At 40.2% G+C, this 27,992-nt stretch overlaps 4 protein-coding genes across 9 annotated transcripts; 2 read left to right on the top strand and 2 right to left on the bottom strand.

Annotated features, from left to right (window-relative positions):
* Positions 1–92: 92 nt before the first annotated feature.
* On the bottom strand, positions 93–4,268 carry LOC149401672 (uncharacterized). Of its 5 annotated transcripts, none has more exons than XM_089613907.1 (7): positions 3,998–4,268; positions 3,092–3,161; positions 2,216–3,010; positions 1,970–2,125; positions 1,007–1,876; positions 463–923; positions 93–407 (listed from the first exon to the last, which is right to left on the bottom strand). In XM_089613907.1, exons 3-7 carry the CDS (start codon positions 2,711–2,713, stop codon positions 266–268), a joined length of 2,127 nt encoding a protein of 708 aa, XP_089470033.1. In that variant the 5' UTR covers positions 2,714–3,010; positions 3,092–3,161; positions 3,998–4,268; the 3' UTR covers positions 93–265. The 5 variants fall into 5 exon arrangements, with proteins under 5 accessions (XP_089470033.1, XP_089470036.1, XP_089470034.1 ...); XM_089613910.1 differs by having other exon boundaries at positions 692–923; XM_089613908.1 differs by having other exon boundaries at positions 3,092–3,158.
* A 4,004-nt stretch (positions 4,269–8,272) lies between these two features.
* On the top strand, positions 8,273–8,938 carry LOC149401671 (uncharacterized). Its single transcript, XM_089610834.1, has one exon. The coding sequence runs from the start codon at positions 8,273–8,275 to the stop codon at positions 8,936–8,938; it is 666 nt and encodes a 221-aa protein (XP_089466960.1).
* A 3,650-nt stretch (positions 8,939–12,588) lies between these two features.
* Positions 12,589–16,958, top strand: LOC149401670 (protein SPA1-RELATED 4-like). Its single transcript, XM_089611522.1, has 7 exons — positions 12,589–13,913; positions 14,051–14,208; positions 14,283–15,153; positions 15,570–15,716; positions 15,867–16,178; positions 16,500–16,559; positions 16,637–16,958. The coding sequence occupies exons 1-7, from the start codon at positions 13,236–13,238 to the stop codon at positions 16,823–16,825; spliced, it is 2,415 nt and encodes an 804-aa protein (XP_089467648.1). The 5' UTR covers positions 12,589–13,235; the 3' UTR covers positions 16,826–16,958.
* A 4,290-nt stretch (positions 16,959–21,248) lies between these two features.
* Positions 21,249–23,859, bottom strand: LOC149401669 (beta-glucuronosyltransferase GlcAT14A-like). 2 transcript variants are annotated; one of them, XM_089613059.1, is made up of 5 exons: positions 23,679–23,859; positions 22,260–22,955; positions 22,107–22,182; positions 21,896–22,011; positions 21,249–21,828 (listed from the first exon to the last, which is right to left on the bottom strand). In XM_089613059.1, exons 2-5 carry the CDS (start codon positions 22,849–22,851, stop codon positions 21,326–21,328), a joined length of 1,287 nt encoding a protein of 428 aa, XP_089469185.1. In that variant the 5' UTR covers positions 22,852–22,955; positions 23,679–23,859; the 3' UTR covers positions 21,249–21,325. The 2 variants fall into 2 exon arrangements, with proteins under 2 accessions (XP_089469185.1, XP_089469186.1); XM_089613060.1 differs by lacking the exon at positions 23,679–23,859 and adding an exon at positions 23,107–23,660.
* Positions 23,860–27,992: the final 4,133 nt, after the last annotated feature.

Genomic DNA, 27,992 nt, shown 5'->3' with positions numbered 1-27,992 from the left:
TTTTCCTATGTCTAACTAATTAGTTAGATTATATCTTGATTGTTTCAGTTGTACGTGTTGATAAATAAAATAAGAAGTGTAGAAAAGAGTCAATAAAAATTTAGATACTTGTTGCAAAGTTCATACATCTTCAACTCTAATATTTAGTAGAAAAGTTCACGGATCATCGAGTCTAATTCTCAACCCAAAAGTCATACATCTTAAACTCTAATATTCAATAGAAAAATTCACAAATTTTGAAGACAAAACAATAAACCAAACAACTTTACGGGAGCCAATGATCATGAAAAATCTCAACCGCCATCTTCTCTCGATAAAACATCATAAGTGAGTCATCCAACGCGTTATAGCCACACCCTTGCATGTCGAACTCGATGAACTTGATTGTATAGACGCCACAATCTCCACTGCAATAATATACAATTAGTTATTACGTAAAAAAAAAAAAAATTATACACATACCGTGTATTATGAGGAAGGTTGCGAGGGCGCCGATATTGCCATGGAGCATTAAGAGAATCCGTAATATGCCCAAAAAAATTTGAGTGCCGTAGGATCAAAGGAATCATCGTCCTAATTGGCAACATAAATTTCTCCATTTCACTTTTGGAGATACATTCTAAATTACAATCGAACACAACAAGCTCAGTGTTTATGATATCAATCTTGATAGCAACCCAATGTTTCTCACCAACATTCAAAGGAAAGTATATGGAATTTGCTCCACGCCACGATCTCCCAAATTTGTGAGATGTTCCATCGAAATACTTCATGAATGCGACATCGATTACGTCTTTGTTACTTCCATGGTTGATTCTTATAAATTGGCCAAAGATCTCATCCAATACAACACAATCTTGCTTGATGATATCATGATATTTGTTTTGCCTTTTCCTAATTCCATACATCGCTTCCTCTAAGTGCTAGAATATTAAAAGAAATTCCACGTCAGATTATATTGTATAATAACAAAAAATTTCCAAATGAATTTTACATAAACACATACCTCACTCTGAAGCCAATCGCGCGTTAAAATTTTTTCGAAGAATATCCACGGTCGACTTTCGAGACCACAAGAACGTGGTAATTTAGATGGAGAGTCGTAGTATTCCTTGAAAGAGCTTCGCATATCATCCGGTAAACGCATCGGATCATATACCTTTATTGCGCCTTTTGCGAAACATTTTTTTTTGCAAGGATCGGTATATGGATCTTCCATATATCTAGATCTCTTACTTTGCCTTTGTGGTCTTTCATTCTCATCAACATGTAGACGTTTGTCCACCCCATCACCGTCACTCTCATTTCCATTATTCGCGTTATCCATCGAACAAGTTGGAGTAATATAAAATCCATCATTTTCTTTCTCGGAGTAATGATTTAAAGAATTACCTTCGTGCTCATCCTGAATGTCAACCGCAACATTAGACGAAATGAAGCTTCTACACGCTCCTAGAACTTCATTCATTTTGGCCTCCATTCGTCCCTCCAATTGCTCAAAACGAGAAATGACCTCTAGTCTCAGCACTTCAATCGCTTGATCTACTTTTGCCTCCAATGCTACCTTCAATTGATCAACTTGAGAAGTAACATGCAACTCTAGTTGTCTAGTTGCTTGAGTAGATGACTCAACGCCCACACCGACTTGTTCTTCTTGTTCATTTGTACCATCTCGCTCGTTACTTTCAGTTTGAAGAAACGTGCGTCTTCCAGCAATATCTTCATGTCGTATATCCTCCCAATAAAGCTCAACTCCGGCTTCTAAGAGCGCGGCCCAATGGTCAATTACGTCATCAGATTTGTCAGGAAAAACCACGATATCATGTATGTGCGATCCTTCATCCCCATCTTTCACCGCGAGAAAGCTTTTTATATCCTATTAATTACATATTTTATTACAAAAATAAGTAAAGAAAAATCAATTAATGTCGATATTGTATTTGAAAAAATTCATACAATAAACGCTAACCTTTGTGTCTCCGAGTGCTCTTAAGACTTGTTCCAATGGAGGAGATTTTTTTTTCTCAGACATCCATCGACAAATTTTAGGCTCAAAATCTGAGACCTCATCTCTAAGCTGTAACAATTCTGGAGAAAGTGATGGAATGCACTCAAAAGGCAATAACTGCATAAAAAATATATTATTATATAATAAGATCCAATAAATTATCCACATAGCAAATATATAAACATTAATTTTTTTAATGAAACTTACTGTGAGTGGGAGAATGAAACCCGGTAAATTGCATGTAGCTTGCTCGGCTTTATTGTCAAAAACCGCAGACGATTTACCCTCCAAGTCCATCCTATGTAGATTGTCCATCAAATAGAAAAAAGAAAATGTCCCCCAAGGAAACTTTAAACAAAAATCCGAATCATCAACCATTCTCAAAATACCATCACCAATGTGGGCGCTATCTTTTTCTGGGTGCGCCAAAACTGAAGAGATGAAAAGCAAGACCGTCATCTTCTTTTTTTCCAATTGTAGTGCCGCGGCCCTCTTTTTTCTTGCAGCAGCACTTAGCTTCTTTTTCGGACTTTGACCTTCTTCAGAAAAATCACTCAACTCTAACAATCTATCCCTCACATCCCTATATGAAATCACCTTTTTTTTCTCAAAATGCTTCTCCCTAAACGAGTTAGTACCGATTTTTTTCCATCCTTCGGGATATTTTGAACACGGTAAACCCGATATCAACGCATACTCGATCATAGAAAATCGAATTAGTTTACCGTTCACAAGAAATCATACTTCCATTTCCTTTTTTGATTGTATTCGACGACATAACATCATCCACAATGGCGTCAAATTCATGTCCAAGTATGTGGGGACTTCAATCAAGTGCCCAAATTGAGTCTCTTTGAACCAATCTCCTTCATTCTTCTCTTTATCATAAACTGTTTCGAAAACTTTAACGAACTCCTTCAATCGACATTTAGTTGATAATTTACACTTGAAGTTCATCCTCTCTGGAATCAATCTCCATTTGGGCCGAGGAGCATCAAAAACCTACAAAAATACACCTAATGTTTTTTATTTGCAAAAAAAAGAAAAAAAAATTAGTACAATAAAATTGGATGAAAAAGTTACCAAATTTGTATCGTCACGAGTGCCATCTCCTTCTCCATCTTATGATCTATCTCCAGATTCCATATTGCTTCTAGCAAAAAATAATAATAATAATGATAAACTTGCTTGTTAGTCTACTAGGTTGGCATAATTCGTGGTTAACCTCTATAATTTCGTCTATAACAACTAGTCGACTATTCTCTATTTCATAAGCTATATATTTAAGGACAATTTGGTTACAGTTTCATCCATCGTTGCTATGGATTCCTTATAAATCTTGAAACGTATTTTTTAATTTAGCTAAATAATTAAACTCAACACGAATCCAACTAACCGGAAACGTCCTAACACGAAAACGATCACAAAAAAAAACTCAACCCGAGGCTCAGAAATATCATACCACAATCAGATTAAATCAGCCAAGAAGACAATAACGCTCACGGCCAAGCAACCACTCAAACCAAAATATTCAGATTCTCAATTTATCATCACAGCCTCAACTAACATTTCCAACACCATTCCAAATCAAATCTCAGAATTTCCTCAAATAAACACACACGGCCAGATTAGCAATCTCAACGAAAATTCGTCCAAAAATCAAGCAAAATTCAAACAGCCATTTTTAATCAAAACCCAAGCACTAAACAGGTTCATAATAGTTCCAACCTCATCAAACTATCCTCAGAAAGTAAAATCCCCAAAAATTAACGTCCATAACCCTAGATTATGAAAATTTCGGCCAAAACCATACCAAACCAAAGAGAATCGAAATAAATCCTCAAATTCGAGCTATAAACATCAATAATCGAGTCCAAACAACATATAAACCCAACCAATTTCACTGAATTAAACCCGGATTCAAAACCCCCAATTTTTTAATCTAAGAACCCTAGATTCGAATCTAATCCAAGGAAAAGAAATTCTCACCTCAACCCGTGAGATTAGCTTCCTAGGAGGGTTCTTACTTCCTTCCCGGTGTTTTTTCCTTGCTCCGGCGTCACGGCGGTTCTCGGCGGCGTTGTTCTTCCTTAGCCCGGGGCGCGCGCGATGGAGGCTCGGCGAGAGTGATGGCGCGGAGTGAAGAAGAAAGGAAGAAGGGAGAGAGAAGTGGCGGTGATGGTGAAGCTCGGCGAGAGTGATGATTTGAGCTCGAATTTGAGCTGGTTAAAAGAGGTTTAAAAGAGGGAACAAAGAGGAACATAACATACGGAATTTAGTCTGGTTAAATAAAAGAGCTGTACTCAAAAACCAAAAAACCAAGTAGAAAAAAAAGGATAATTTAGTCTTTTTATGCCTTTTGGAATTTAAATTGAATAAATTTAATTGTAAAAGGAAATGAGGTTTATAACAAGTCCTTACACGCAAAGAGAATAAATTTAATTGTAAAAGGAAATGAGGTTTATAACAAGTCCTTACACGCAAAGAGCAGTAATGAGAAGGTTATTGGTGCAAAAAATCCTAAATCCAAGCTGTGAAGAGTTCTGTTTCGCCGACTCATACCATGTCGCGTTCCATTCCTCATGCGACCTTCATTGATGGGGAAAGTACTGCCCCGACGGCCACCATGGAAGAAGGACTGGGACATCGACGATGGAGAAGAAGAAGGTGACGATCGCTTCGAATAAGGTTCGCGGCGATGGAACCAATTGGAAGAAACTCGCTAGGGCTGATTCCGGTGCTACCAGATTACCTGAAGCGGACAGTGAGAAGAAGGACAAACTGAAGAGTGAGAAGGAGGAAAAATTGAAGAAGCCGTCTACCGAGCCGAGGCCCACAACTTTCATTTCCATAGCGGAATCGATTGTTTTCTTGGGGAAAGACAGTAGTGGAGGAGTTGCGTCGAGGGTGGTGAATGAAAGAAGGAAGAAGAGAACCCCTTCCGGCTGCCCATATGAGGCAGAGACTGAATGGTAAGAGGAAACAACAAGATGGCGGTACGTGTGAATCTGTGGAGAAGATGGCGCGCCTCTTTGACGGTGAATTCGACGATAAACTTATCTTGGCTCCTGGGGGTTTAATTGAAGCCCCCAGGTGGTTCTTTTGGCGGCTTCAAAACCCAAAACAATGGCGTCCGTTTCTAATTCCTTGGATTCAGGCGTGGTCTATCCTAGATCTGAAGCGGTGCCCCTCGGAGGTGAGGGCCGCCGAGCGCCATGATAGGCGTTATTTGGAACCTCCAGGGATTGGGAAATCCCTAGACAAAGACAGCCCTCCGGTTGCACTCTCTCTCATATAAGCCCGATTTAATCTTTTTATCGGAAACTAAAATGAGAAAGAGTGCGGCTGAGAAGGTTCGTGTATACTTGGGTTTTGATGGATTGCTTTACGGTCGAGTGCATTGGCAGAAGCGGAGGTCTCATGGTGCTTTGGAGGGATTCCATAGGTTTTGCAGTTCACTCTTTCTCGAGATACCATATTGAAGGGACTGTGACAGATGAGAATGGCAGTTCTTGGAATTTTTTGGGTCTTTACGACGAACCGGTGGCAGCTCACCGGAAATGTTCTTGGGAGCTTGTTTGGAGGCTCAGACTGGGAGCAGACTTGCCATGGCTTGTGGTTGGTGACTTGAACAAGGTTGCTCTAATTCAGAGCTGAGTGGGGATCATTCTTGTGCTCCGGGTTTGATGGAAGCATTCCGATTAATGATGGAAGATTGCAACCTTCTGGATTTGGGTTTCGAGGGAGATGTCTTTACCTGAAGGCGAAGTGATGACCCGGGCAGAAGCGAGGGACAGTTGGATCGCTGCCTTATGAATCCCAAATGGGTGGCCTTGTTCCCGGGAGAAAATGTCCACCATTTGGAGTTTCGGGGTTCGGATCACGGACTGCTTCTTCTTGCTACTTCGCATAACTCGGACAACGTCACTAAGAAGGTACCCCACCGTTTCTTCTTTGAGGAAGCGTGGTGTCTTGAAGATGAGTGTGGCCAAAAGGTCTGTAGTTTGTGGGAGGGTGCTAGACACGGCTCGGCCAGAGCGAAATTGGAAGTTTTGCTCCGTATGTGCCAAAACAACTTGTCGCAGTGGGGCTCGGCCAAGAGAAGGGAGATGAGGGACCGAGTCGAAAAACAGAAAGAGGTCTTCCGTGCGATTAGCAACTCCAATACGGGGAGGAACCCTGAAGTGATCAGACGTGATGAACGGAAACTGGATGCTCTTCTTGAGAAAGAAGAGTTGTATTGGCGCCAAAGAAGTCGAGTTATATGGATGCGATGCGGAGACAAGAACTCGAGGTTTTTCCATCGGAAAGCTTCGGCGAGGAAAAAAACGTAACACTATACGAGGTTTATTCAACGAGGCTGGTATGTGGATTGAGGGGACACATGAGATTGAAGATGTTATTTCCTCTTACTTTGTAGATCTCTTATCTTCTTCTAAACCGACTCCGGAGGCTATGGATTTTGTTTGTGAGAAAGTGGCGCTGAGAATAACAGAGAGCATGAACGTAGAGCTACCCCAACCGTCCACCGGCGATGAGGTGCAGAGGGCAGTGTTTGCCATGAACGCTATCAAAACACCAGGAGCGGATGGTTTTCCAGCCTTGTTTTATAAAAAATACAGGGATGTGGTCGGGGGTTGGTCAAAGAGGTATGCCTCGGGGTGCTTAATGGGGGTAATTTGGTGAGCGAGCTGAATAATTCGATTATTATCCTCATTCCGAAGGTAGATAAACCGGACAAAGTAAACGACTTTAGACCTATTAGCTTGTGCAATGTCGTCTATAAGGTGATCTCGAGATGCTTGGTCGAACGCCTTAAAATTGCTATGGATAACACTATCTCAGAGAATCAAAGCGCTTTTGGGAGGGGGGGGGGGTGGAAAATCTTTGACAATGCAATGATTTTCTACGAGGCGATTCATACGATGATGAAGGGAAGATTCGGGAATGGGTCTTGTGCGGCTATGAAGATTGACATGGCTAAGGCTTACGATAGAGTGGAATGGACTTTTCTTGAAGCCATGATGAGGAAACTCGGTTTCGATGGGCAGTGGGTGGAGATGATTATGCGGTGCATTACATCGGTAAGCTGCTCCTTCAACATCAATGGATCGATCCGTGGTCACGTGATTCTCGAGCGAGGCCCCCGGCAAGGTGACCCGCTTTCTCCATACCTCTTCCTCTTTTGCTCGGAAGGCCTTTTGAGTCTCCTTCATGCGTGCGAGATTCAACGTAGTATCTGAGGAGTCGGCTTTGGGTATAAGGGATTCTATGTGTCCCACTTGTTCTTTACGGACGATAGTATTGTTTTCTTCGATGCTAATGAAGAGGAATGTGAAGTTGTGGCTTGGTGTCTTTCGGCGTACTCGGCTACCTCGGGACAAATGATAAACTACTCGAAATCAGGTATATGCTTTGGGTACGATGTTGACGAGGCGTTTGGGGCCGACTTGGCGCGCCTCTTTGGAGTATCCGTTACCCCTTGCATTCAGCAATATTTGGGGCTGCCTACCTACACGGGGAGAAGAAAGATCGACGTGTTTGCTTTCGTTCGCGAGAGGGTATCGGAAAAATTTAAGTCATGGATGGGACTTTGGTTTTCCCAAGCCGGGAAAGAGGTCCTAATTAAAATGGTGCTCCAAGCCCTTCCACCTTATCGATGGCATCCACAAGGCGGTGACGAGTTTTTGGTAGGGTGACATGGGTGAGGATAGGAAGATACATTGGTGCAAATGGAGGGAACTCGTCATTCACAAGTCGGAGGGTGGCCTTGGCTTCCGAGATATTGGTAAGTTTAACCAAGCCCTTCTTGCTAAGAGATTTCTTCGGAGAACGGACAACCTTGCTTGTCATGTTTTCCATGAGAGTTATTTCCCGGACGGAGATGTGCTCCATGCTACGTGGGGGTCTAATGGTTCTTAGGTTTGGTAGAGTCTTTGTTGGGGAAAGGAAATCACCCTGAAGGGCTCTAGGTGGAAGATTGGAGTTGGCGAGCTTGTTTCCGTGGTGAGTGATAGGTGGATTCCAAGGCCCCCGAGTTTCGGCCTTTTGGATCCTCCTCCGATTCCTACGGAGATGAGAGTCTCGGAACTCAAAACCACGAGTAGAGAGTGGAATACTTCGCTCATTTATGTCATGTTTTCAAGAGACGACGCGCGGGCCATTCTTAGGATCCCGGTTAGCCGCTCCGGAGGTCCGAATATGCTACGGTGACATCATACAAAAGATGGCGAATACTCGATTAAGAGCGGGTATAGAGTGGCGATGTCCTCGGAGGTCTCGGCGGGCCCTTCCTCGCCTTCCCAGATTATTGCATGGTGGAAGAAATTATGGGACCTTAAATTTCCACCAAAAGTAAAACTCTTTACGTGGAAGGTGTGTAGAGGTTGGACTACGGTGCGTACCTTGCTCGAGCGCTGCCACGTCACGAGGGATTCTCGCTGCCCGGTCTGCTATGTCGGCACCGAATCGATTGACCATGCCTTTTGGAGTCGTACTTGGGCCTGGAAAGTCTGGAAAACCGTGAGCTTTGACAAGCTGGTTAAGAGCTATCGTGGCACATACGCGATCGGTCTATTCTTGGAAGTTATGGAGTCCCTCAAGGTACGTGATCTTGAACTCTTTATTGCTTTGGTGTGGGAATTGTGGAACCATAGGAACAACATTTGTGCCGGAAAATGTACGTGGCAACCTTGCGACTTGGTGGAATGGACCAGTGGCTTCGTCGAGGAGTACCGATGCGCTTTGGGTGACAACGCTCCGGCAAAGAACTCTGATTTGGCCCGAATTAGGAAGCCGCCGCCGGAGGGTGTCATTGCGATATCGGTCGATGCAGCCATAAACGTGGACGAGGCTATGGTGGGCTTTGGGTGCATTGCTTGGGACTCGAGGGGGACCGTTCTTGCCTCGGAGATTGTTGCTAAACATTAGAGCCTCCCCCCTTCTAATGCGGAAGCCACAACGATACTACAAGGTATGCTTTTTTGCTAGTGAGATGGGCTGGAAAAACATTGTTATTCAATCGGATTTTTTGGAAGTAGTCTTGGCTATTTAGAATGACACCGCGCCGATTATGGAGTTGGGCATGATTATTAGCGATATCAAGATTCTTTCTTCTAATTTTCTTGGTTTGAATTTTCTTTTTCATACTCGTAATTGTAAAAAAGCCACTCATAATATGGCTCGCTATGCTCTTTCTCATGCTCTGGGCGTCCGTTGGTTAGGAATCGTTCCTCTATGTGCTTTAACATAGGTGGTCTCCGACCGACGTGATATTAGTCTGTGTTTGTAACTACGGTATTCCTCCGCTATTTACGTGAGGGTTTTAATATATCTTTTCGTGGTCCCGTCCACATTTCCTCAAAAAAAAAAATCATAAACGGTAATCCAATAGAAGAATAAAAATAATCACAAACAATAGATAATTCAAACAACGACTAAGCCAGTTTCATTATTTTATATTACAGTTTGAAATCACCCTCAACTGTTTAAATCTACCTAAAGATAATTAAATAAAAATGATAAAAAAGAAGGAAAGAGAAATAAAATAGAACACGATCGTCGCAATGATGGCTTCCTCAAGTCTGTCGGCTCTCTCTCTCTCTCTCTCTCTCTCTCTCTCTCTCAAGTGCCGCTCTTCTTTTGTGCGACTCCTTATACAAAATGTATCTCTTGATGGGCCTGGGCTTATATATTGAAAAGCCCATCTTCTTGATTCCAGTGATGTTGCCAATAAATTTGCAATGTGAATTGGCCTAATGCTATTACTTTGGAACGTGGATTATCAACTAGTAAAAGCCGAAATGATTTGTGCCCTTTTCTCTTTGGATCTTCTCGCAGAGTGTAGGCCTTGTGTACAAAGTTCCCAAACTTCTCTATTCCACGCTCTGATTCTCGCCATTCACTCTTCAATGCATAAAAATAATTAAATCACAAAAATATTATTACGAGTGCAATTATGAGTGATTGAGACACAAAATATGTTTGAAAATGATCTTATATAATTAAGAAATAAATCAAATATCACCGAAATCCCTCTGAAGATTAGATCCATGTTGGATATGTCGATGAAAAGATTCGACAATCAGAAAGAGACCAACTGGCTCATCCAAGTCCGATTGGACACTATGACCATCCCACGTCCACCTATTCCCGGCCAGCAAACCGAGACAGGTGACAGCACTGTTCGGCCCAGGGTGCAGCTACTACAGCACATGCAGGTCGGACTCTCGCACTTGATACTTGCTTAGACTTTACCGGGCTCCAAGTCACTTCGGCATGGGAGATCGATTCATACTCGATCTTCCAACCCGAAACCACCCATAGACCGCTGGAGCATCCACTTTGGCTGCCCGTGGATTTAGGAAGGTTGCCTCCACCCCTTCTAGGTGGACCCCTATCAAGGATAGTCTCACATCGACTGGGTATTACGATCCTTGGCTCTTTATAAGGTTTGTGGGTTACTCCTCCAATTACCAAGCTTGGTTTTAGATGGAATCCCACACCTTTAAGAACCCCTTTCTAGATCCTCTCTGGCCGGCCTCGAAGCGATCTCCCCAAGAAACCAACCGGGATCCTCCTCCTAACTGACTGGAGAATCGGACCGGACGGTATCAGACCCGATCGAACAGAATATAATGACTCCGACATGGTTGGCATATCAATTCCCCCCTGCCGGAGATCCCAGTATGAACGAGTTCGAAAAATTTAAGGAGTCCGTGGCAGCCGAGCTCAGAGCTGTCCATACAAGGTTTCACAACGTGACGACTTCGAACCCGAGATCGATCAACTTGTCGCCGAAACGGGACGAAATCCCTTCACTGAAAAAATAACTATGTGTTCATCGAGGATGCCGAAAAAGTTTTCCTTCCAACGTTGCGGTGGCACATCAAACCCAAAGCTCATATAACATCTTTCAGAATCGATGTGGGTCGAGCTCAATTGAGGGAAAACGAGCAAGAAGCAGACTACTGCCATCACCACCACCTTCCCGATTATTGACCCTTCATAAAAAATCTTAGAATTTGTTGTCATTACTCAGTCTTAACGCCATATATAGCACCACTTTCTTTGAGACCAAAGGAAGACAATCGCCTCTCTTACGACGTACGTAATCGAACTCCTTTGCGATATGTACGTCACAAATGTTATGCAAAAAATCGCATCAACAATATTATCGTCCTAAATATTTAAAAAAAACAAAATTTTCAATATGCTTTAAAAATCATAATTAATTTGGAAAGGAAATCTAAAAAAATGTTAATGTTGTAATTCTTTCGGTATTACATACATTCATAGATAATTATGAATGATACATATCAACAATGATGAAATCCATCCTCAAACAAAAACGGCGACCCACACCCAAAAAAAGAAACAAAGATTGTTAGTCATATAAATAATAGCAAACCAATCATGATGTTAACAAAAAAGTAGCAAACCAATCTCAAACGATCTAAATAAGGCCAAGACACACAAATACAATACATCTTCCAGACGAATACTATAAAATAAATACAAAATGCGAGAAGCTGTTACACATTTTGTATTGTTTCATATTTCATTTCGTTCGCGTGCCTTTATAATAATATAAAAAATGCGAAAGAGAAACAATGATACAAACAGATCCTTTTAATTCGAACTGTTTTTTTTTCTTCTATGCATGGGCTTAGTTAACTACGGACGCTTATTTTAGTGTTCTTTTTGTATGTTTGTCTATTTGCTGTTTTTTTTTCTTTCTTTTCTTCCGATGATATATTGAATTGAGATGGTTTTTGGATGTTGAATGTGCATGAATATCTCACGTACTAAAATAATCATTTTATAATAGCTTCAGCAATGATCATGCTTGATCATACATAGATTATTGATTAATTGAGTTACCATAACATAAACAAGAATCACTGTATTTCTATATTATTAATTTATTCTAAAACCTTTATCTCCGTGCTTTATACATCACATGATCCACATATCATTATTTTATTTTATTTTTCCTTAATTGATAGCTCCAGCGTTATATTTAACTGGTTTTTTCTTTTGACTCCAATTCGAAGTTTCTTTCTTCTTTAAGATTTAAAGTCACTTATTTTTCAACGTCCATAAATGTTTTCTCTACCGAATCGCACGACCTAGATAGCACAGCACAACACTTTATTTAGTCAAGCAAACAATAAATACATATTTTATTATTTTCCAAAAATGTCACTTTGGGATTGGGGCTACGAAGTAATATAATATTCATTTGTTTTATTTATTAATGTTTTTGCCTCTTCGACCAAACTAGTCTCTAGACTTTCTAGAGGCCGAGAAATCGCCACGTTGGTTGCTTTGGGAATAAAGCGAGAGAAGATAATAAAGAAGATATTGTGTAACGAAACAAAGCCAATAAAGAAATGAAGAGTAATAAAAGGTAATAAATTAATAGTGTTTCGTGGCTAGAAAGTTAGTAACTTTACATGGCATTTCATTGTTTATTATTGTTTAATTTTTCAGCAACAGAAGGGGAGAATATTTTATTCGGGGCTTGTGTTTTTTTATGTGGGCGAGATTTTTTTGCAGTTTAGCCGATGCAAAAAAAAAAAAAAAAAAGAAAGAAAAATAAAAGAGGAATAATATTATGAGGTTCACATTGTCTGTGTTTGAGTAAGTACCACCCAAAAGAGCTTTGTTCTTTTGTGTGGTCTGTCTTCAGTTTCTTCTAGCAGAAACAATGATCTTTCTTTCTCTCTCATCATTCTCACTGGTACTTCTCTCTCCCTCTGACATTTATTATTGATGGGTGTTTTGACTCCACTGTGTTCTTGAAAGATTTCATTTGTGGGGTTGTATTTCCTTGCTGCTTTGATCCTCCTTTATTTGGGGCATTAAGCAATTTTTTTTTTTTTTTTTTTTAAATAATTTTTCAGTGACTGTGAATTGATCTTGAAGGTGTAACGAGGATATATATATATACATTTTTTTTTATCCTTTTGAGGAAACTTGTTTCTGTACTGTTCTCCTTGTACTACTTCTCGTCTTGTCGAGTGTGATTTCTGCTCAAATTCAGGAGCACCAAAAGAAAAAAGGAAAGATAAAACACTGCTTCGTTAATAAGTTCAAAGAACTCGGTTTTATTTTTATGGCTGGTCCATGGAGGAGAGAGAGAGTAGTGTTGAAAGCGAATTCAAAAGCGGAGTCTGATCTCAGCCATGGCAGACATGCAATTCTAGATGGATAGAATCGAGAAATGGGAGGGTCATCCGATTCCACTCGTAAAAAGCCCACTCGCTCCACGGAATTCAACAACAACACTGGTTCTAGGGTTTCGAACTTCAATTCCAGGCTCGTCCATGGCGGCAATAGAGTAAGTACGGACTCAAGCTACAACAACAACATCCACAACAACAACAGCAATAATCGGAGCGAAAGAGAAAGCGATAGGGTTTTGTTCGGCTATGGCGGCGGTTCGTCCGGGGTTTGTGACGGCGGCGGCGAGGTCAGTCTCCGGGAATGGCTTGACCGGCCGGAGAGACACGTGGAGGCGTCGGAGTGCGTGCACGTGTTCCGGCAGGTGGCGGAGATAGTGGGATCGGCGCACTCGCAGGGGATCGCGGTCCACAACGTGAGGCCCTCGTGCTTCGTCATGTCTCCGATGAACCGCGTGTCGTTCATCGAGTCCGCCTCCGACTCCGACGACGGAGAAGACGCGGCTCCGGCCCCGGCTCCGGCGGCGGCGGGGTCGTCGGAGGCGAGCTGTATGCAGTCGGAATCGAGCTATGCGGATCGAGAAGACAAAAGCCGACTGTTTCCGATGAAGCAGGTCTTGGCTATGGAGGCCAGCTGGTATTCCAGCCCCGAAGAGTCCGACGGCGCTCCCACTTCTTGCGCCTCCGACGTTTATCGCCTCGGCGTTCTTCTTTTCGAGGTTAGATATTTAGTCCACCTTTCACTGAATATCGCTATTGGTATCAATTTGATTGAAACACGAACACATACACTTGATTCGAGATGGAGATCCCAATATGCATAGTGTAGAGAATGATGTTTGTATGGTTGGGGCAGTTATTTTGCCCGTGCGGAGCGAGAGACGATAAGAGTCAGACGATGTGTAGTCTGAGGCACCGAGTTCTACCTCCGCTGTTGCTTCTCAAATGGCCCAAAGAGGCTTCCTTTTGCCTGTGGTTGCTTCACCCCGAACCAGCCAGCCGCCCCAAAATCAGGTAATTAACAATATGTCATGTACTCTGGGCTAAGTGTGTGTGTGTGTGTGCTTACATGTCGTTTTGTTACCCAGCGAATTACTGCAGAGCGAGTTCCTGAGCGACCAAAGAGTGGAGCTGGAAGAACGAGAAGCCTCGATAGAGGTGCGCGAGGGCATCGAGGAGCAAGAACTGCTTCTCGACTTCCTGCTCGTGATGCAGCGCAGGAAGCAAGAGACCGCGGACAAGCTGCAAGACACTCTCTCCTTCCTCGCCTCCGACATCGACGAGGTCACGAAGCGCCAGAACGTCCTCCGGAAGAAGACGACCGGCTCGTGCCCCGACCTCACAAAGCTCGAACACGAACTCGACGACAGCTTGGGCTCCCGCAAGCGGTTCCGGCCGGGCCTCCGGCGAAGCCTCGACTCGGGAGAGTGCGCCGAAAGCGACAGCGTTCTCTTCCGAACGTCGAGGCTGATGAAGAACTTCAAGAAGCTCGAGGCGGCCTACTTCACGACGAGGTGTCGGCCCGCGAAGCCGCCGCCGCACCGGAGCGCGAGCGGCGGGGGATCGGCGGTGTTGACCGAGAGAAGCTCGGTCAACAGCCGGGCGGTCTTCGGGGGGAGGCGGAGGAGCGGGTGGATAAACCCCTTCCTCGACGGTCTCTGCAAGTACTTGTCTTTCAGCGGCCTCAGAGTGAGGGCCGACCTCAAACAAGGCGGCGATCTCTTGAACTCCTCCAACTTGGTGTGCTCGCTCGGCTTCGACCGCGACGGAGAGCTCTACGCCACCGCCGGCGTCAACAAGAAGATCAAAGTCTTCGAGTGCGACCCCATCATCAACGAGGAACGCGACATTCACTATCCGGTCGTCGAGATGTCGAGTCGTTCCAAACTCAGCAGCATTTGTTGGAACAGCTATATCAAGAGCCAGATCGCCTCCAGTAACTTTGAAGGCGTCGTCCAGGTAGAAAAATAAAAGGATACTGGGATCTCTTTCTCGTCTTCAGACCTTAGAATTCGGCTAAGATAATCAAATAATTATCTTAACTTAAACAACAATCTCTATGGACAAGACAACCCTCTTTTATACTTCCACCATGACAAAATAAAAAAGACCTGGGGATTCGTGCGAATTTGATCTTGATAAATATTTTAAAACATGTAAATTTACCAACACAGTTATTAACCTATTTAATAACATGAGTTACTGTGAAGTTCGCGGGTTTATAGTGTTTTTTGTTACTTTTTTATTTATTTAATGTATTCTGTAGAAGTTAATTTTTTTGCGTTGACCATGGACAACCTTTTTTTTTTGTTTTGTTTTTTTGTTTTTTTGTTTTTTTGTTTTTTTGTTTTTTTGTTTTTGTTTTGGGAGAACAGGTATGGGACGTGACTCGGAGCCAAGTGCAGATGGAGATGAGAGAGCACGAGAAGCGCGTGTGGTCCATTGACTTCTCGTCCGCAGACCCCACGTTGCTCGCCAGCGGCAGCGACGACGGCTCCGTCAAGCTTTGGAGTATCAATCAGGCGTGAAATTCTACTTTGATATAATAAACCCAAATTAAAACCAAACGTACTCTTGAATATATTAGCGTTCCGCGCAAAAAAAAAAAAAAAAAAAAAAAAAACGAAAAAAAGAATCATAACGGTTGTTTAAAATGTTGTATGGTTTTGCAGGGAGTGAGCGTGGGTACGATAAGAACGAAAGCCAACGTGTGCTGCGTTCAGTTCCCGACGGATTCGGGGCGTTCGATCGCATTTGGGTCGGCCGATCATAAGATTTACTACTATGATCTCCGGAACGCCAAAGCCCCGCTCTGCACGTTTGTGGGGCACAACAAGACGGTGAGTTATGTCAAGTTTTTGGACTCCACGAGCCTCGTCTCGGCTTCCACTGACAATACGTTGAAGCTCTGGGACTTGTCTTCTTGCTCGTCTCGGGTCGTCGATACCCCTCATCAGACCTACACAGGTCACACCAACGTTAAGGTATTGCATCCGTTTTCCATATTTCATGTATCACCTGATTCCTCTAGTCTTTTTTTTTTTTTCTAGTGGCAGTTAGGTTTTATGTGTTTCTTGAGTCGTAATTGACATGCCATGAAATCTACATCGTCCACTGTATCTCCAATGCTCAAACAAACTTTGCAACTTTAACTTTCATCTCTCAACTTTTAACTTGTATCAGCTGATTGCTATAATCTTTTCTTTTGGTTGATACATTTAAGGGTTTATCTTTTAATGTTTTCATGAGAGAAAATAATACTAGTTTTTCCTCTACTTGTAACCATTTTTTTTTGTTGGCTGTAGAACTTTGTAGGGTTGTCGGTTTCGGACGGTTACATTGCTACAGGATCCGAAACGAATGAGGTAATGGCAAATATATCTTATGAAATCTACGATTGACGAGTCTTTAATACGATGATTAAGGTTGTGTTTTGCTTCAGGTGTTTATATATCACAAGGCGTTTCCGATGCCGGCGTTGTCATTTAAGTTCAACAACTCGGACCCGAATTCGGGCCATGAAACGGACGACTCCGCTCAGTTTATTTCGTCGGTGTGTTGGCGAGGCCAGTCCAACACTTTGGTCGCCGCCAACTCTACCGGCAACGTTAAAATTTTGGAGATGGTTTGATTACAAAAAAAAAAAACTTATTGATGATTATAACTATTCACCTAATCATTGTTTAGGAAATGAAAAGGAAAAGAATGTGAAGATAGTCTCATAGAAAGGGAAAAGAAAAAAAAGGGGGAGGGGACAGAAAAAGGAAGGTAAAATTTTGTGAAGGAAGTGAGCGCACATTCTTGTTGGGTATTTTCTGTAGATAAGATTCAAAAGGAAAAAAAAGGAGTCAAGTTTGTTGAAAAGAGATATCTATTACAATAATCAAATGCTTAGGGTGAAAGATCCATAGATATTCATACATACAATACTATACAACTTTGTATGTTACTGCACAAAATGTACTTTTATTTTATATGTAGATTAAAGGAGGGTAAAAGATGAAGAAGATTTGAGTATTTAACATTCTACAAGATTGATAAGATAAGAAGCGACTAGAACAATATATGGTGGATGTCTATTTGATGTTGAGGTAAAAGATAACATTTGTTTGTTTGCTCGCCGCATCTTATATGCAAGTCAACGGAGAACAGTGACCTCCAAAATCATGGAGGCAATAGCATACTGTTCTTACGTGCTCATGCGTACTCTTTAATATGCAAAATAAGTTAAGTGTTAAGAGGAGATATAGAGTAAGAGTAATTAAAAGTAATTTATATTATTTTATAGATTAAATCTTGGTCGACAGAACTCCATCAAAATCTTTCACCGAATTTTCATCTTATCCGCCAAGAAACATTGATCATCATCTACAACGATTCTCAACAATTATCATTGATTTACAATACAATGAGTGCATACATGTTACTCGTTTGTAATACTTATTTGTTTATTATTTTAATGGAATGAAACATCTATATAATGGACTTTCAATAATTTTATGTCTATCATTATTTATTACTTACTTAATTGTCCATTAAAAATCTTAGTTGACTAAAATATATAATTTCTTCTAATTTTTTGCTGATTTTTTGTTAGTCAATTTTAGAGATAAGATTACCTTCACGCAAGGTCTGCCAATCTATTATGTGGCCTTAGCAAGGATGAAAAAAATTAGGGTTTTTTATTGTAAAAATAAAAATTGGTCCTTATACATAGTAGCTTCCTCTCCCAATTATTTGAGCTTTTTTATTCTTAAATTTGAGAATTTGTTATATAAGGAAGAAACTATTTGGACCTTTTTCTCATTTACAAATTGAGGCCTTAGGTTATTGCTTAAATGGCTTAAGGCTAAGGCCGATCCTACTACCACCGTACACGAAAGCTTTCATCTTTTTTCCCTTTTTATTTCGTTGGTTCGAAATCACCTTAGTTCTATTCCGAATAAGGTGATTTTATAGTCAAAATAGAAAAAAAAAAATTAGAACATAGATGTTTCAAACAAGAGAAAAGATAAAAAATAAAAAAAAGTAAATGATGTTTGTGTACTATAATAGTTTTCCAATGTTAAGAAAATTGTTAAAAAGAAAATATTAGACTAAAGGATATATACGAGTCATTAAAAATAGGGTTTTACAAATAACTAGTATCAACATAAATATTGCAAAATAGCCATGAACAAAAAATTATTGTAGTCCTCATCTATTTGTAATTGTTTATAATAGTTATATGTTATTGTTATTATTTGACGTAAATTCCTTTTTAGTAGTGACATTACTCTCTCTCTCTCTCTCTCTCTCTCTCTCTCTATATATATATATATATATATATATATATATATATATATATATATATATATATATATATATATATATATATATATAAGTAAAGTATCTTGACTTTTGTTTTTCCTAACTTCTCTCCTTTTCTCTCTATTTTTTTTCCCTTTAATTCGTAGCCCCTTTATGTGTTTCTAATGGTTTATCGTGGTTAATATTACGATTCTCACTGAACTTTATCTTTTTTATACCAATAAAGTACATGTCGTGTCTATAACCGTTTAAAGTGGTTAATATATCGGAAACCCAACGAATAAAAACAAACATATTCAAACAAGTTCAATAAAATCTGTATACGTTAATAACTTAATTACAAAGTGATTGAAACCGAAACACCCAGGAAACTAGTTTATTAATACTCATCCACACAATTTTTTTTTTTTAAATCGAACATCTAACCTTAAACATCGGCTCGTCGAACTTAGCCTCTACCTCATTATTGATCCTTTTAACTCACTAATACTGCATAAAAAAATGAGAAGAAAAGAAAAAAAAAATGATAAAATTATTAGGAATGTTGCCCCATAGATAGGTGTTGTAATTACTTTTAAGGGTATTATTGTAATTACTTAAAGATAACATTTAAATAAAATATAAAGACATAATCAACGATAGAAAATATTAGTTACAAACCTTTATAAGCAACAACATTCGACTTACCCATAGCCCTCTGGCCTCTGCATTATCTAAATATTACTATAGAAAATATTAGTTGCAACATTTATAAGCAACAACATTCGACTTATCCATAACCCTGTGCATTAACTGAGATTAGATCTCTACATCTGATGTAAGAAATATAAGTATCAGGTGGAGCACTTAAAATGGTCAATGATTAGTCTATGCCTGGGTAGGTAGACATGAAATCACATATGCGACTCGCTGTATACTGGATCTGACAAGTGAGAGCATTTTGTACATGACCTGGATAGGTTGCGATTAAGTACATCATTTAAGCGACCGTTATGATGAGACGTATCGCAATCACAAATGATGGTCGCAATATGCATCAACTATATCCCGAGGTGCTTCTAAAAATCAGGGTTATATACTTAGTCTTTGATTCATTTGTTCACATCTAGAATGATGCTTATATACTTATATTTTGGGAGAACGAGGTATAATCAGTGATAGAAGGGAAACATCAAAAGTGAAATCCAACTCTAAATATAGAGAGTCAATGTTTGATCAGCTGATAGCTGAATTCAGAATCGATCGATTGTCGACACTTTTCTGCTATGAGCAGCGAATAAATATTTCGTTAGGGAATCAGTGGAACTCAGGGTTCATAAGACATCCGAGGGTATAACGGTATATTTGACCTTTCGTGTCACGAGCTGAACTTGGAGGGTAGATACTTTACGTACTGGCTATATCATTGGACACTTATCTATAAGGATCAATTAAATATAATTATGATAACTTTAAGAAGTTCGGTCTTGGGATTTTAGTGGAATATCACCGAGATTTGATGAAATGAAAGAACAAAGGTAACGGTGTCTACGCTCTCGCTCATATTCATCTAGCTTTGAATTATTGGGTCCATAGTCCCCGAGTTGGCTTTGGTAAAATTAGTTAGAATACTCTTGTAGTAAATATGTGAATTTGTCTATAAGCTTACTACTGAACCTTGATTGCAATATCTTTCGCATTAGTAATAAAATACTTTACGAATAAGTTATAAATTGTTAAGTAACTTCAAAATATCACTAGATTTAAATGAGCCCGTAAATGACCAATTTAAATTAGCCCACAAGGTACAATTAGACTTGTGGTAGGCGTGTACAATAATGTACATGGGCCTTAAATTTGTTTGATCAAAATCCAATAGGATTGAGACTTTTTTCAATTAAGAAATAACAAGAAAGAAGTTTGGATAATTTTTAAGATATCGTGATGACCTAAAACTAAAAAAATTACAGATTTCATTAGGAATAGAATATTCTGTTCCTGAAACGGACGTAATTTTTACCTAAAGCAGAATGAAAATCATGTTACGACACTGTTAAAAAAATTAAACGTAAAATCTTCTCTTATTAAAAAAAAAATCGAAACAATACGAACAAAATAGAATTTCAGTTTCGCCAATCTTCCGAAATATATAGCATAGAGTCATAGATCAAATATATTGGAACCGGAACAAAAATTTATATTTCCTTTATCGAACATTGTCCTTGTGGAACGGACATGTTCAAGTTTAAACCCTATATATATATATATATATATATATATATATATATATATATATATATATATATATATATATATATATATATATATATATATATATATATATCATTTCCCCCTTATTTATTTATTTATTATTATTATTTTTTTTTTTATGATGTTACAATTTATAATGGCGTTATTTTAATAAAAGCGTACTCCACTCCTTAATTGCATTGTGGGGGTCGCTCTCTCGTCTAATCCTCAAGGATTGGGGACATAGTTGGGTGCCTATTTTCAACTTCCATTTTTCATACTGCGCTTACTTCACATACTACACACAGTTACTCTCTTCACAAATGTGTTTTCTTTTGTGATTTAATTCGACGATTGAATGTCTCAAACAAACTAGGATAATTCAATCCATCATTGTCCCTTTCACCATGAACACTTGCAGTGAATTGAATGAAAATTATGGTAACTATCAAATTAATCATCAACGGTATAATGTTATAAACAAAAACCTACCTAGAAAAAGCTTCAAAACAATATAATGAAAAAAAAATGAGAATTATGTGTTGATTATTGATTATGAGATGACCACCCATGAATAATAAAAAAATGAATTCTATTTACACTGATTGTGGCCGAAGTTGGAGGTGGAAACGAGCCTGGCCAGTAGTCGGCGAAGCCTGTAGGCCCCGGGGCCGGGGCGGAGGGTCTTGGGGTCCCCGACCTGGGAGCACTTGGGGGTGCCGGCGCACCAAGCCCCGGGAGTGAAAACCCCAGCGTTGTCCCTCCGGAGGAGAGTGCGGTCGATGTGGTCGAGGACGGGGTCGTCTTTTCTGAACTTCCTCCCGAAGGCGGCCCCGCTGGCGACCATCCTGGCGGAGTCGTTGAGGGACAGGGTGCGGGGGTGCTGCCTCGGGGGGTGGTCCCACGAGATGTAATGCAAGTCGTGGTTCACCACCGTCTTCACAAACTCGTCCTCGTTGCACACCACCGTCTGGAAATACCCCTCCGGCGACGACACGAAGTTCGTGTAATACATCAGAACCACCCGCGGAAGATTCTCCCACCCCGTCACCACGTACTCCACGAATGACCGCGATAGCACCACCCACGCCGACCCTGCCCAAAACATAACATAAATACCCTTCCCGTCCCAGAAATATATGCCCAGGGAAAACGAGTATACCCGTGAATAACTTGAACGCCGTCGGCAATGTCCGCCTCGGCGTCACCATGAAGATGTCCTTTTTCGTGTTCGAATACAAACCCGGATCCACGATCAAAGGCATCGCCCGTTTTTCCCTGCAGATTTTCACCCCCCCGGATCGATGATTTACATTAAGAGCTTTTTCTTTCCCGGGAAAAAAATAAAATATAAATATATAAAGAACGCTTACGCTTTCCACCCGAGCTGGCTCGTGTGCTCAATGAAATTCAGACCCCGATCCAACTTGGAGAATGTGTGAAGAAGATCTGCAGAAAAGAACCACCTTCAGCAAAAACAAAAAACATGGACGATGATGATGGTAAGAGAAGGCCATGGTTATTACCGTCTTGAGTAACGAGGGGATAATCGGAGGCGCTGAGGTTGATGAACCAATCCCAATCCCTGTTGTTCTTGAGGAAGATGGCACAGGCGTGGAGAGTGTTGGCGACCATGGTGGGCCCGCGGTAGGTGACCATGTTGGCCTTGGCGATGAGGTGGACGTTCCCGACCCGCGAGAAGACGGTCTGGTTGCGGACTCGGGCCGCGAGCTCGAGCCTCTCATGGGGCGGGGACTCGAGGTCCAGGTGGACTATGTAGTGGTTCCAAGGGTGGTACAGCGCCGTCAGAGTCCTCCACAGCTTGTCCGCGTCCCCCTTCGACCCCGATATCAGGTACGCCAACCGCGGGACCCGCACAGGTGGCGGCGGAGCCCGCGAGATCTTCGCCTCCGCAAAGGCTGGGCCGGTGCGGTTGGCGAGGGACGGCTGCGATGGTCGGGACGGGAAGACCGAGAGGATCGAGTTGATTGTGTGGAGGGAAGAGAATAGGCCCATGTTTAAGGAAGTTGCCAACAGAAGTGTGCAAATCACTGAGCTTATCATCAGAGGGAATATCCACTTCCTTTCCATGTTTATTATTACTGACCCCATTTTCATTGCCTTCTCATGGGTTTGCTTCTTTCTTCTTCTCAAAACTTAATGAAGCAAACTCAAAGGCCCAAGAAAAGACCTTTCCTTGCCAAAACTATTCAGACCCTACCCTACACACAAGAAGTTCACCAAACAAAATAATAAAAAAAAATTGATTTTTTTTTTTTTTCGTTTTTTTTTTCAAAACTCGGAGATAGACTAAATTTTGCTTCTTTCTTCTCAAAGCTTAATGAAGCAAAACTCAAAGGCCTGAGAAAATACCTTTCCTTCGTTAAAAACTATTGAGACCCCCACATACTATTGAGACCCCCACATAGAGATTGACCAAATAAAGATTGGATTTTTTTTTTCCAAACCGAAATTAAGGGTGTTTTGCTTGTAAACAAGGTTTGTTTGAATGGGAAAAGGGGAAAAAAGAAAACGATTTTTGTGATTATCACGATTGCTACACACGAGCATAGAATTTAGCTATTGAGAAACAGAGGAAGGACTTAGTTTGTTGTTTGTTACTTTTGGGCTATAATAAATGGAACATCTATATGAATTATACATACATACATAATCATGATGTTCACACAAGAATGGAAAGAACAAAATAAAGGACCGATAACGAGAAGGAAGAATCTCGATTGCTTCCATTGTTGGATTGGTGAAAGTGAAACCCTTTACTAATAGTAAAAAATAAATACGGATTTATTATTGCTTTCTGATTTAAAATTGATGCATATATATAAATAGAAGAAAACCCAGATCAGAGATTACGAGTTCCATTTAAAACTATCTCGATGATTCAAATCAGTGGTATCTTTTAAATAAAAGAAAAAAGCACTTACATTGAATTCAGAGAGACAGAGACAGAAAATACGAGACGAAGCAACGCATAGCATGAATGAATGTGCGTAAAAGATATCAAACAGAGCTAAATCTCAAGCACTTCGTCTCATGTGAATACATTATATATATATATACGTATTGAAGAATGCGCAGGTAACTCGGAGCCCCCAATGAGTGCAAATATAATTTGTAAATATAAAATTTAGAGAAATCGAAAAAGATTATCTTTTTAATAAATATGCATGATATGATGGTGAGAGGAGAAATAAACACCTGGACAGATATAGCCAAATAGCTTTTGCACGTTCAGAGTAAAATAATATATTTATTTATGTATTTATTCATTATGCCGAGGACGTGTTTGCTTTGTACGTGACGTGACTCTGTGTGTTAAATAAGTTAAGATTAGCATAAGTTTGTTTAAGGAAAATTTATGTTCGAGTATTTATGCGTGTGTATATTTGAATATATACGTGTATTTATTTATAAAAAAGTTGGCTAATTATTATTATTATTTTTTTATCAGAATAAAAAAGTTGGTCATATGATCTAGGAGATTTCTGTTACGTGGGACTAATCGATTGACCGATATTCCAACTAATCACTCACTAACCAATTAAGTTTTTATTTTTTTTTAATTTTTTTTTTTGGACCTTTGCAACCTTTGCAATTTGGATGTATCTCAAATATTATGTATATACTACCTGTTATTTTTAGAAATAATAAACGACAGATGATAGAAGCCTTTCAAATATTCCATGATCAAGAACCTTGGGTGAAAGACAAAAAAAAAAAGTAATTTCTATCGTGATAAAATTAATAAAATAAAAATAATGCATATATGAAAATAAATTTAATTATTTTGTATTTATTTGTTACTCTAAGTGGTTTTTTTTGGATTTCGAATATGATAAAATCACTTGAAACAATTATAAAATAAGAGAAATTTTTTTGTAAAACAAGGTTTTCTTTGTTAGATTTTTTTTTTAAATCAGAATAGGATAGATAATTAAGGTATTATTATAATAAGTTTTTTGAAAAAAAAGTAACTATTACTCAAATAATCCGAAACGGCTAAAAGGGTCCTCGGAACGCCGAGAACAAAAGGAATTCAGACTAGAGTTCGAGTCAAATAGGCATGAGAATTCACGAAAGATAAGAAACGATTCGTTCATAAATCAAGAACGGCCCCTACCGAACATATATTCGAAGAGAAGAGAAGGTGATATGTCAAATACTAGTCAAAATAAATCAAACACATGTAAATAAATAAAGCAAAATGCTCACTTCGATGGTTACGACCAAGGAAAGCATGAAGAATAACCACCCACTAAACGCATAAACATAAAGAAGCCGAAGTGGTAACCGTTAGAGACGTGAGATTGATCACCCCACGTTATCGATTCAAGGCAACTATAAATAGAAGAAGAACTCAAATGATAGAGGAGGGAACTTTTTACGAGCAAGCTTGTCATACCTTTTACTTCTTAAATATCCCCATTATTTACTTCCTTGTACGAGATTCGTCTGTATTTTGGAAATGTCTTGCCTAAACACTTAGCCTTATCGAGACTTTCGTTCTCGGAACTCAATGTATTTCGTGAGATATTGTTGTACTAATTTTACAGGTCAACAGTTTGACGCTATAAGGAGGGGGAAAGAATGCATTGGCGATCAATGGCAAGCTCATCCAACCCACCTGAAAATGTTGCCGGTCGAGAGATCGAACACCACAATCGCACTCTGCCGCTTACAGAAGAAGAAATTGAAGAGCTCCTCCACCAGCCTAGTTTAGCCGAGCAATTCATGGAGATGCAATAGCGTCTCCTAGAATTGGAAGCCAGTAACAAGGAGCTGAGAGGAAGGCTCAAGAAAAAGAAGGTCACCCTGCGAAGCGCTGTGGTGATTCCAGATGACGAACGCTCTCACCGGTCAGGGAAAGAACCCATGGGGCAGGAGCAAAGGGCTAAGAAGTCCCGAAAGCACGCCAAGGACCGCTATGAGCGAAAAGAAGACGACACTAAATCTGAAGGGTACCCAGCTAGTAAGGAAAATATTCCTGATCGGTATCAACCCTCTACTGAAAAGAGCCGGTCTTCGTTCATGAAAGATCATGAAGAAGGTTCGAAAACCAGGGATAGCGCAAGCACCGAAGAAGCCAACTTCAAAAGGTTGGAGTGTCGGATTGAAGAAGTTGATCTGGGTCAGAAAGAGCCTACCCCTAAAATAGGGGAAGCTGTGTCTCCATTCACGGCGCGGATGTTAGAGCATCCACTGCAGGATCGCTTTAGGATGCTAAGAATCCCGGTGTATGATGGAAAGACAGACCCGTGAGATCACCTTGATACCTTTTCATCATGGATGCTTCTGTATGGAACAGGTCCCGAGGTGATGTGCCAAGCTTTCTCGATCACTCTGGCAGGATCAGCCAAAAGGTGATACCGAAAACTCAGGCCTAACTCGGTAGGGTCCTAGAAGCAGCTAGCGAGAAAGTTCATGGAACAATTTGTTGGCTCAAGCTCAGGGAAATCTCCCAAGGAAAGGCTTCTGACGGTGAGGTAGGCCCATGATGAAATGCTGAAGAACTACATCAACCGCTACTCGGAGCAAGCGCTTCAAGTTGATGATTTGAACGAAGATTTCAAACTCTTCGGCATCACCTAAGGGATCCGAATAGAATCAAAATTCTGGTGGTCCCTCCAAAAGACCAGTCCTCGGGATTACAAAGACTTCCTCAAAATAGCACATAAATACATCAATGACGAGGAGGCCAGGCAGGCGGCACGAAAAGTCAAAGCTCCGAAGCCTTGGCTGGAAGAGCACATGAGACATGTTGGAATTGATCTAGGGTTAAGAAAAAATTTAACGATTTGAGCAAGCGGTGGAATTTAAAAATTTTCTTTTAAACAAGTAAAACGATTTTACTAACCTAGACAAAGAGCAAGCACATGTTTATATTTAAATTAAAACTATTAAAGAGCATTATTCGTTTACTAACCTTTGTGAAGCTTGAACGTTGAGAAGCCTCAGGAGGGTTGAATCGTTCGTCTCCCCACGCAGCTCGTCTTTCTTCGTCCTTCGGGAAACTTGAGTAACTATGAAAGTTTCTATCACAAGAATCACTCGAGAAAGAAAGGAATTAGTGTGTGGCAACTTTTAAACACGACGACTCAAGAACAAGTCTAAGAGTCGAAGAGCTAAAACACTAGGTCAAATGTGGACCTAGGTGCCAAAACAAAAATGAAAAGAACTTAGAGAGAGAGAGAGGGAGAAGGGCGGCCAAGCTAGAGAGAGAAGCTCTCAATCTCTAAAACTTTGGAATGAATAAAATGAGAGGAATAATGGCTCTATTTATAGGAGAGGAATTTCCTTCAACAAGGTAGTTTCCTCTTCTATAGAATATCACATATTCATGAGTAAAATATTGCCCTCCTTCTCTTCCATTTGGACGTGCAACTATATGGTGCAAATCCTTGGATTTGTTTCCTCTTTTATCTTGCTCTCTCCTTGCTTGATTGGCCGTGTGACTCTTTCCTCATAGGGGAAATTTGTTTCCTCTTTTTCTTTTGGCAAGTATTTTCATACATTAATGCACAAAATTGGTCTCTCTTTCTCTTTGGGTTGGACGGCCAAGACACCTTCTAGAAGGTGTTTCTAGATTTTTATTAATTTGTTCATGACAACATAAGAAAGGCCCATTAAGAATTTTCAAGTAAAATTCCATGAAATGAAATTAATCCTCAAGGCCCAAAATCTTGTCATGGTCGAGTGTTTATATGTCATCATATGACAATTTCAAAAAATTTATTGACATTCATTTCATCCTATGTCCAAAAAGACTAAAATACCCTTTAGACAATTTTTGTAAAACTTGTCTCATTTTTGTTTTGACTTAGCTTATAGTTTAACTAATCCTACTCGATATGATTTGTGACAGTGACCTTATGGATCCAAATGAACAAAGCTTGAGCTAACATACTTGGACTCAAAAGTTCACAAACCTTTTCCAAGTTTAGCTTATTGTCAACTGACTCCACTAAAGAGTTGACACTGAGAATCTCTCGGTTCAAATGAATTTATTTTCTACTCAAGAATTCAACTCATGAATATCATCATCAAGTCAGGATTTACAAAATTACCATTTTACCCCTCTAGCTGTTATTTCCTCAACTCCTTTGTAGCTTGTGAATAAGTTAGAAACAATGTATTGACGAGGAGCTAACAAGTCATATTGATTCATCCAAAAGAGTCATGACTCAATTTGGACACTGGCCAGTTCATTTATTCACATTCCAATGAACAAAGCATGATGT

This window comes from Urtica dioica, chromosome 4, assembly GCF_054948205.1.
Source record: "Urtica dioica subsp. dioica isolate 48M chromosome 4, U.dioica_male_clone48M_v1_H2, whole genome shotgun sequence".
NCBI classification, from domain to species: domain Eukaryota; kingdom Viridiplantae; phylum Streptophyta; class Magnoliopsida; order Rosales; family Urticaceae; genus Urtica; species Urtica dioica.
This window is presented reverse-complemented; position numbering and strand designations above follow the sequence as displayed.

Bases quoted from the DNA above. Each gene is read 5' to 3' on its own strand.
- LOC149401670 (XM_089611522.1), top strand. From the start codon at position 13,236: ATGGGAGGGTCATCCGATTCCACTCGTAAAAAGCCCACTCGCTCCACG. The intron at 13,914-14,050 runs GTTAGATATTTA...TGGTTGGGGCAG, and splicing joins TCGGCGTTCTTCTTTTCGAG to TTATTTTGCCCGTGCGGAGC. The intron at 15,154-15,569 runs GTAGAAAAATAA...TTGGGAGAACAG, and splicing joins ACTTTGAAGGCGTCGTCCAG to GTATGGGACGTGACTCGGAG.
- LOC149401669 (XM_089613059.1), bottom strand. From the start codon at position 22,851: ATGAAAATGGGGTCAGTAATAATAAACATGGAAAGGAAGTGGATATTC. The intron at 22,012-22,106 runs GTAAGCGTTCTT...GAAAATCTGCAG, and splicing joins AGCCAGCTCGGGTGGAAAGC to GGAAAAACGGGCGATGCCTT. The intron at 21,829-21,895 runs GTATACTCGTTT...TGTTTTGGGCAG, and splicing joins GGCGTTCAAGTTATTCACGG to GGTCGGCGTGGGTGGTGCTA.
- LOC149401672 (XM_089613907.1), bottom strand. From the start codon at position 2,713: ATGATCGAGTATGCGTTGATATCGGGTTTACCGTGTTCAAAATATCCC. The intron at 2,126-2,215 runs GTAAGTTTCATT...TTTTTTATGCAG, and splicing joins GTTTCATTCTCCCACTCACA to TTATTGCCTTTTGAGTGCAT. The intron at 924-1,006 runs GTATGTGTTTAT...TTAATATTCTAG, and splicing joins GCGATTGGCTTCAGAGTGAG to CACTTAGAGGAAGCGATGTA.
- LOC149401671 (XM_089610834.1), top strand. From the start codon at position 8,273: ATGTCCTCGGAGGTCTCGGCGGGCCCTTCCTCGCCTTCCCAGATTATT.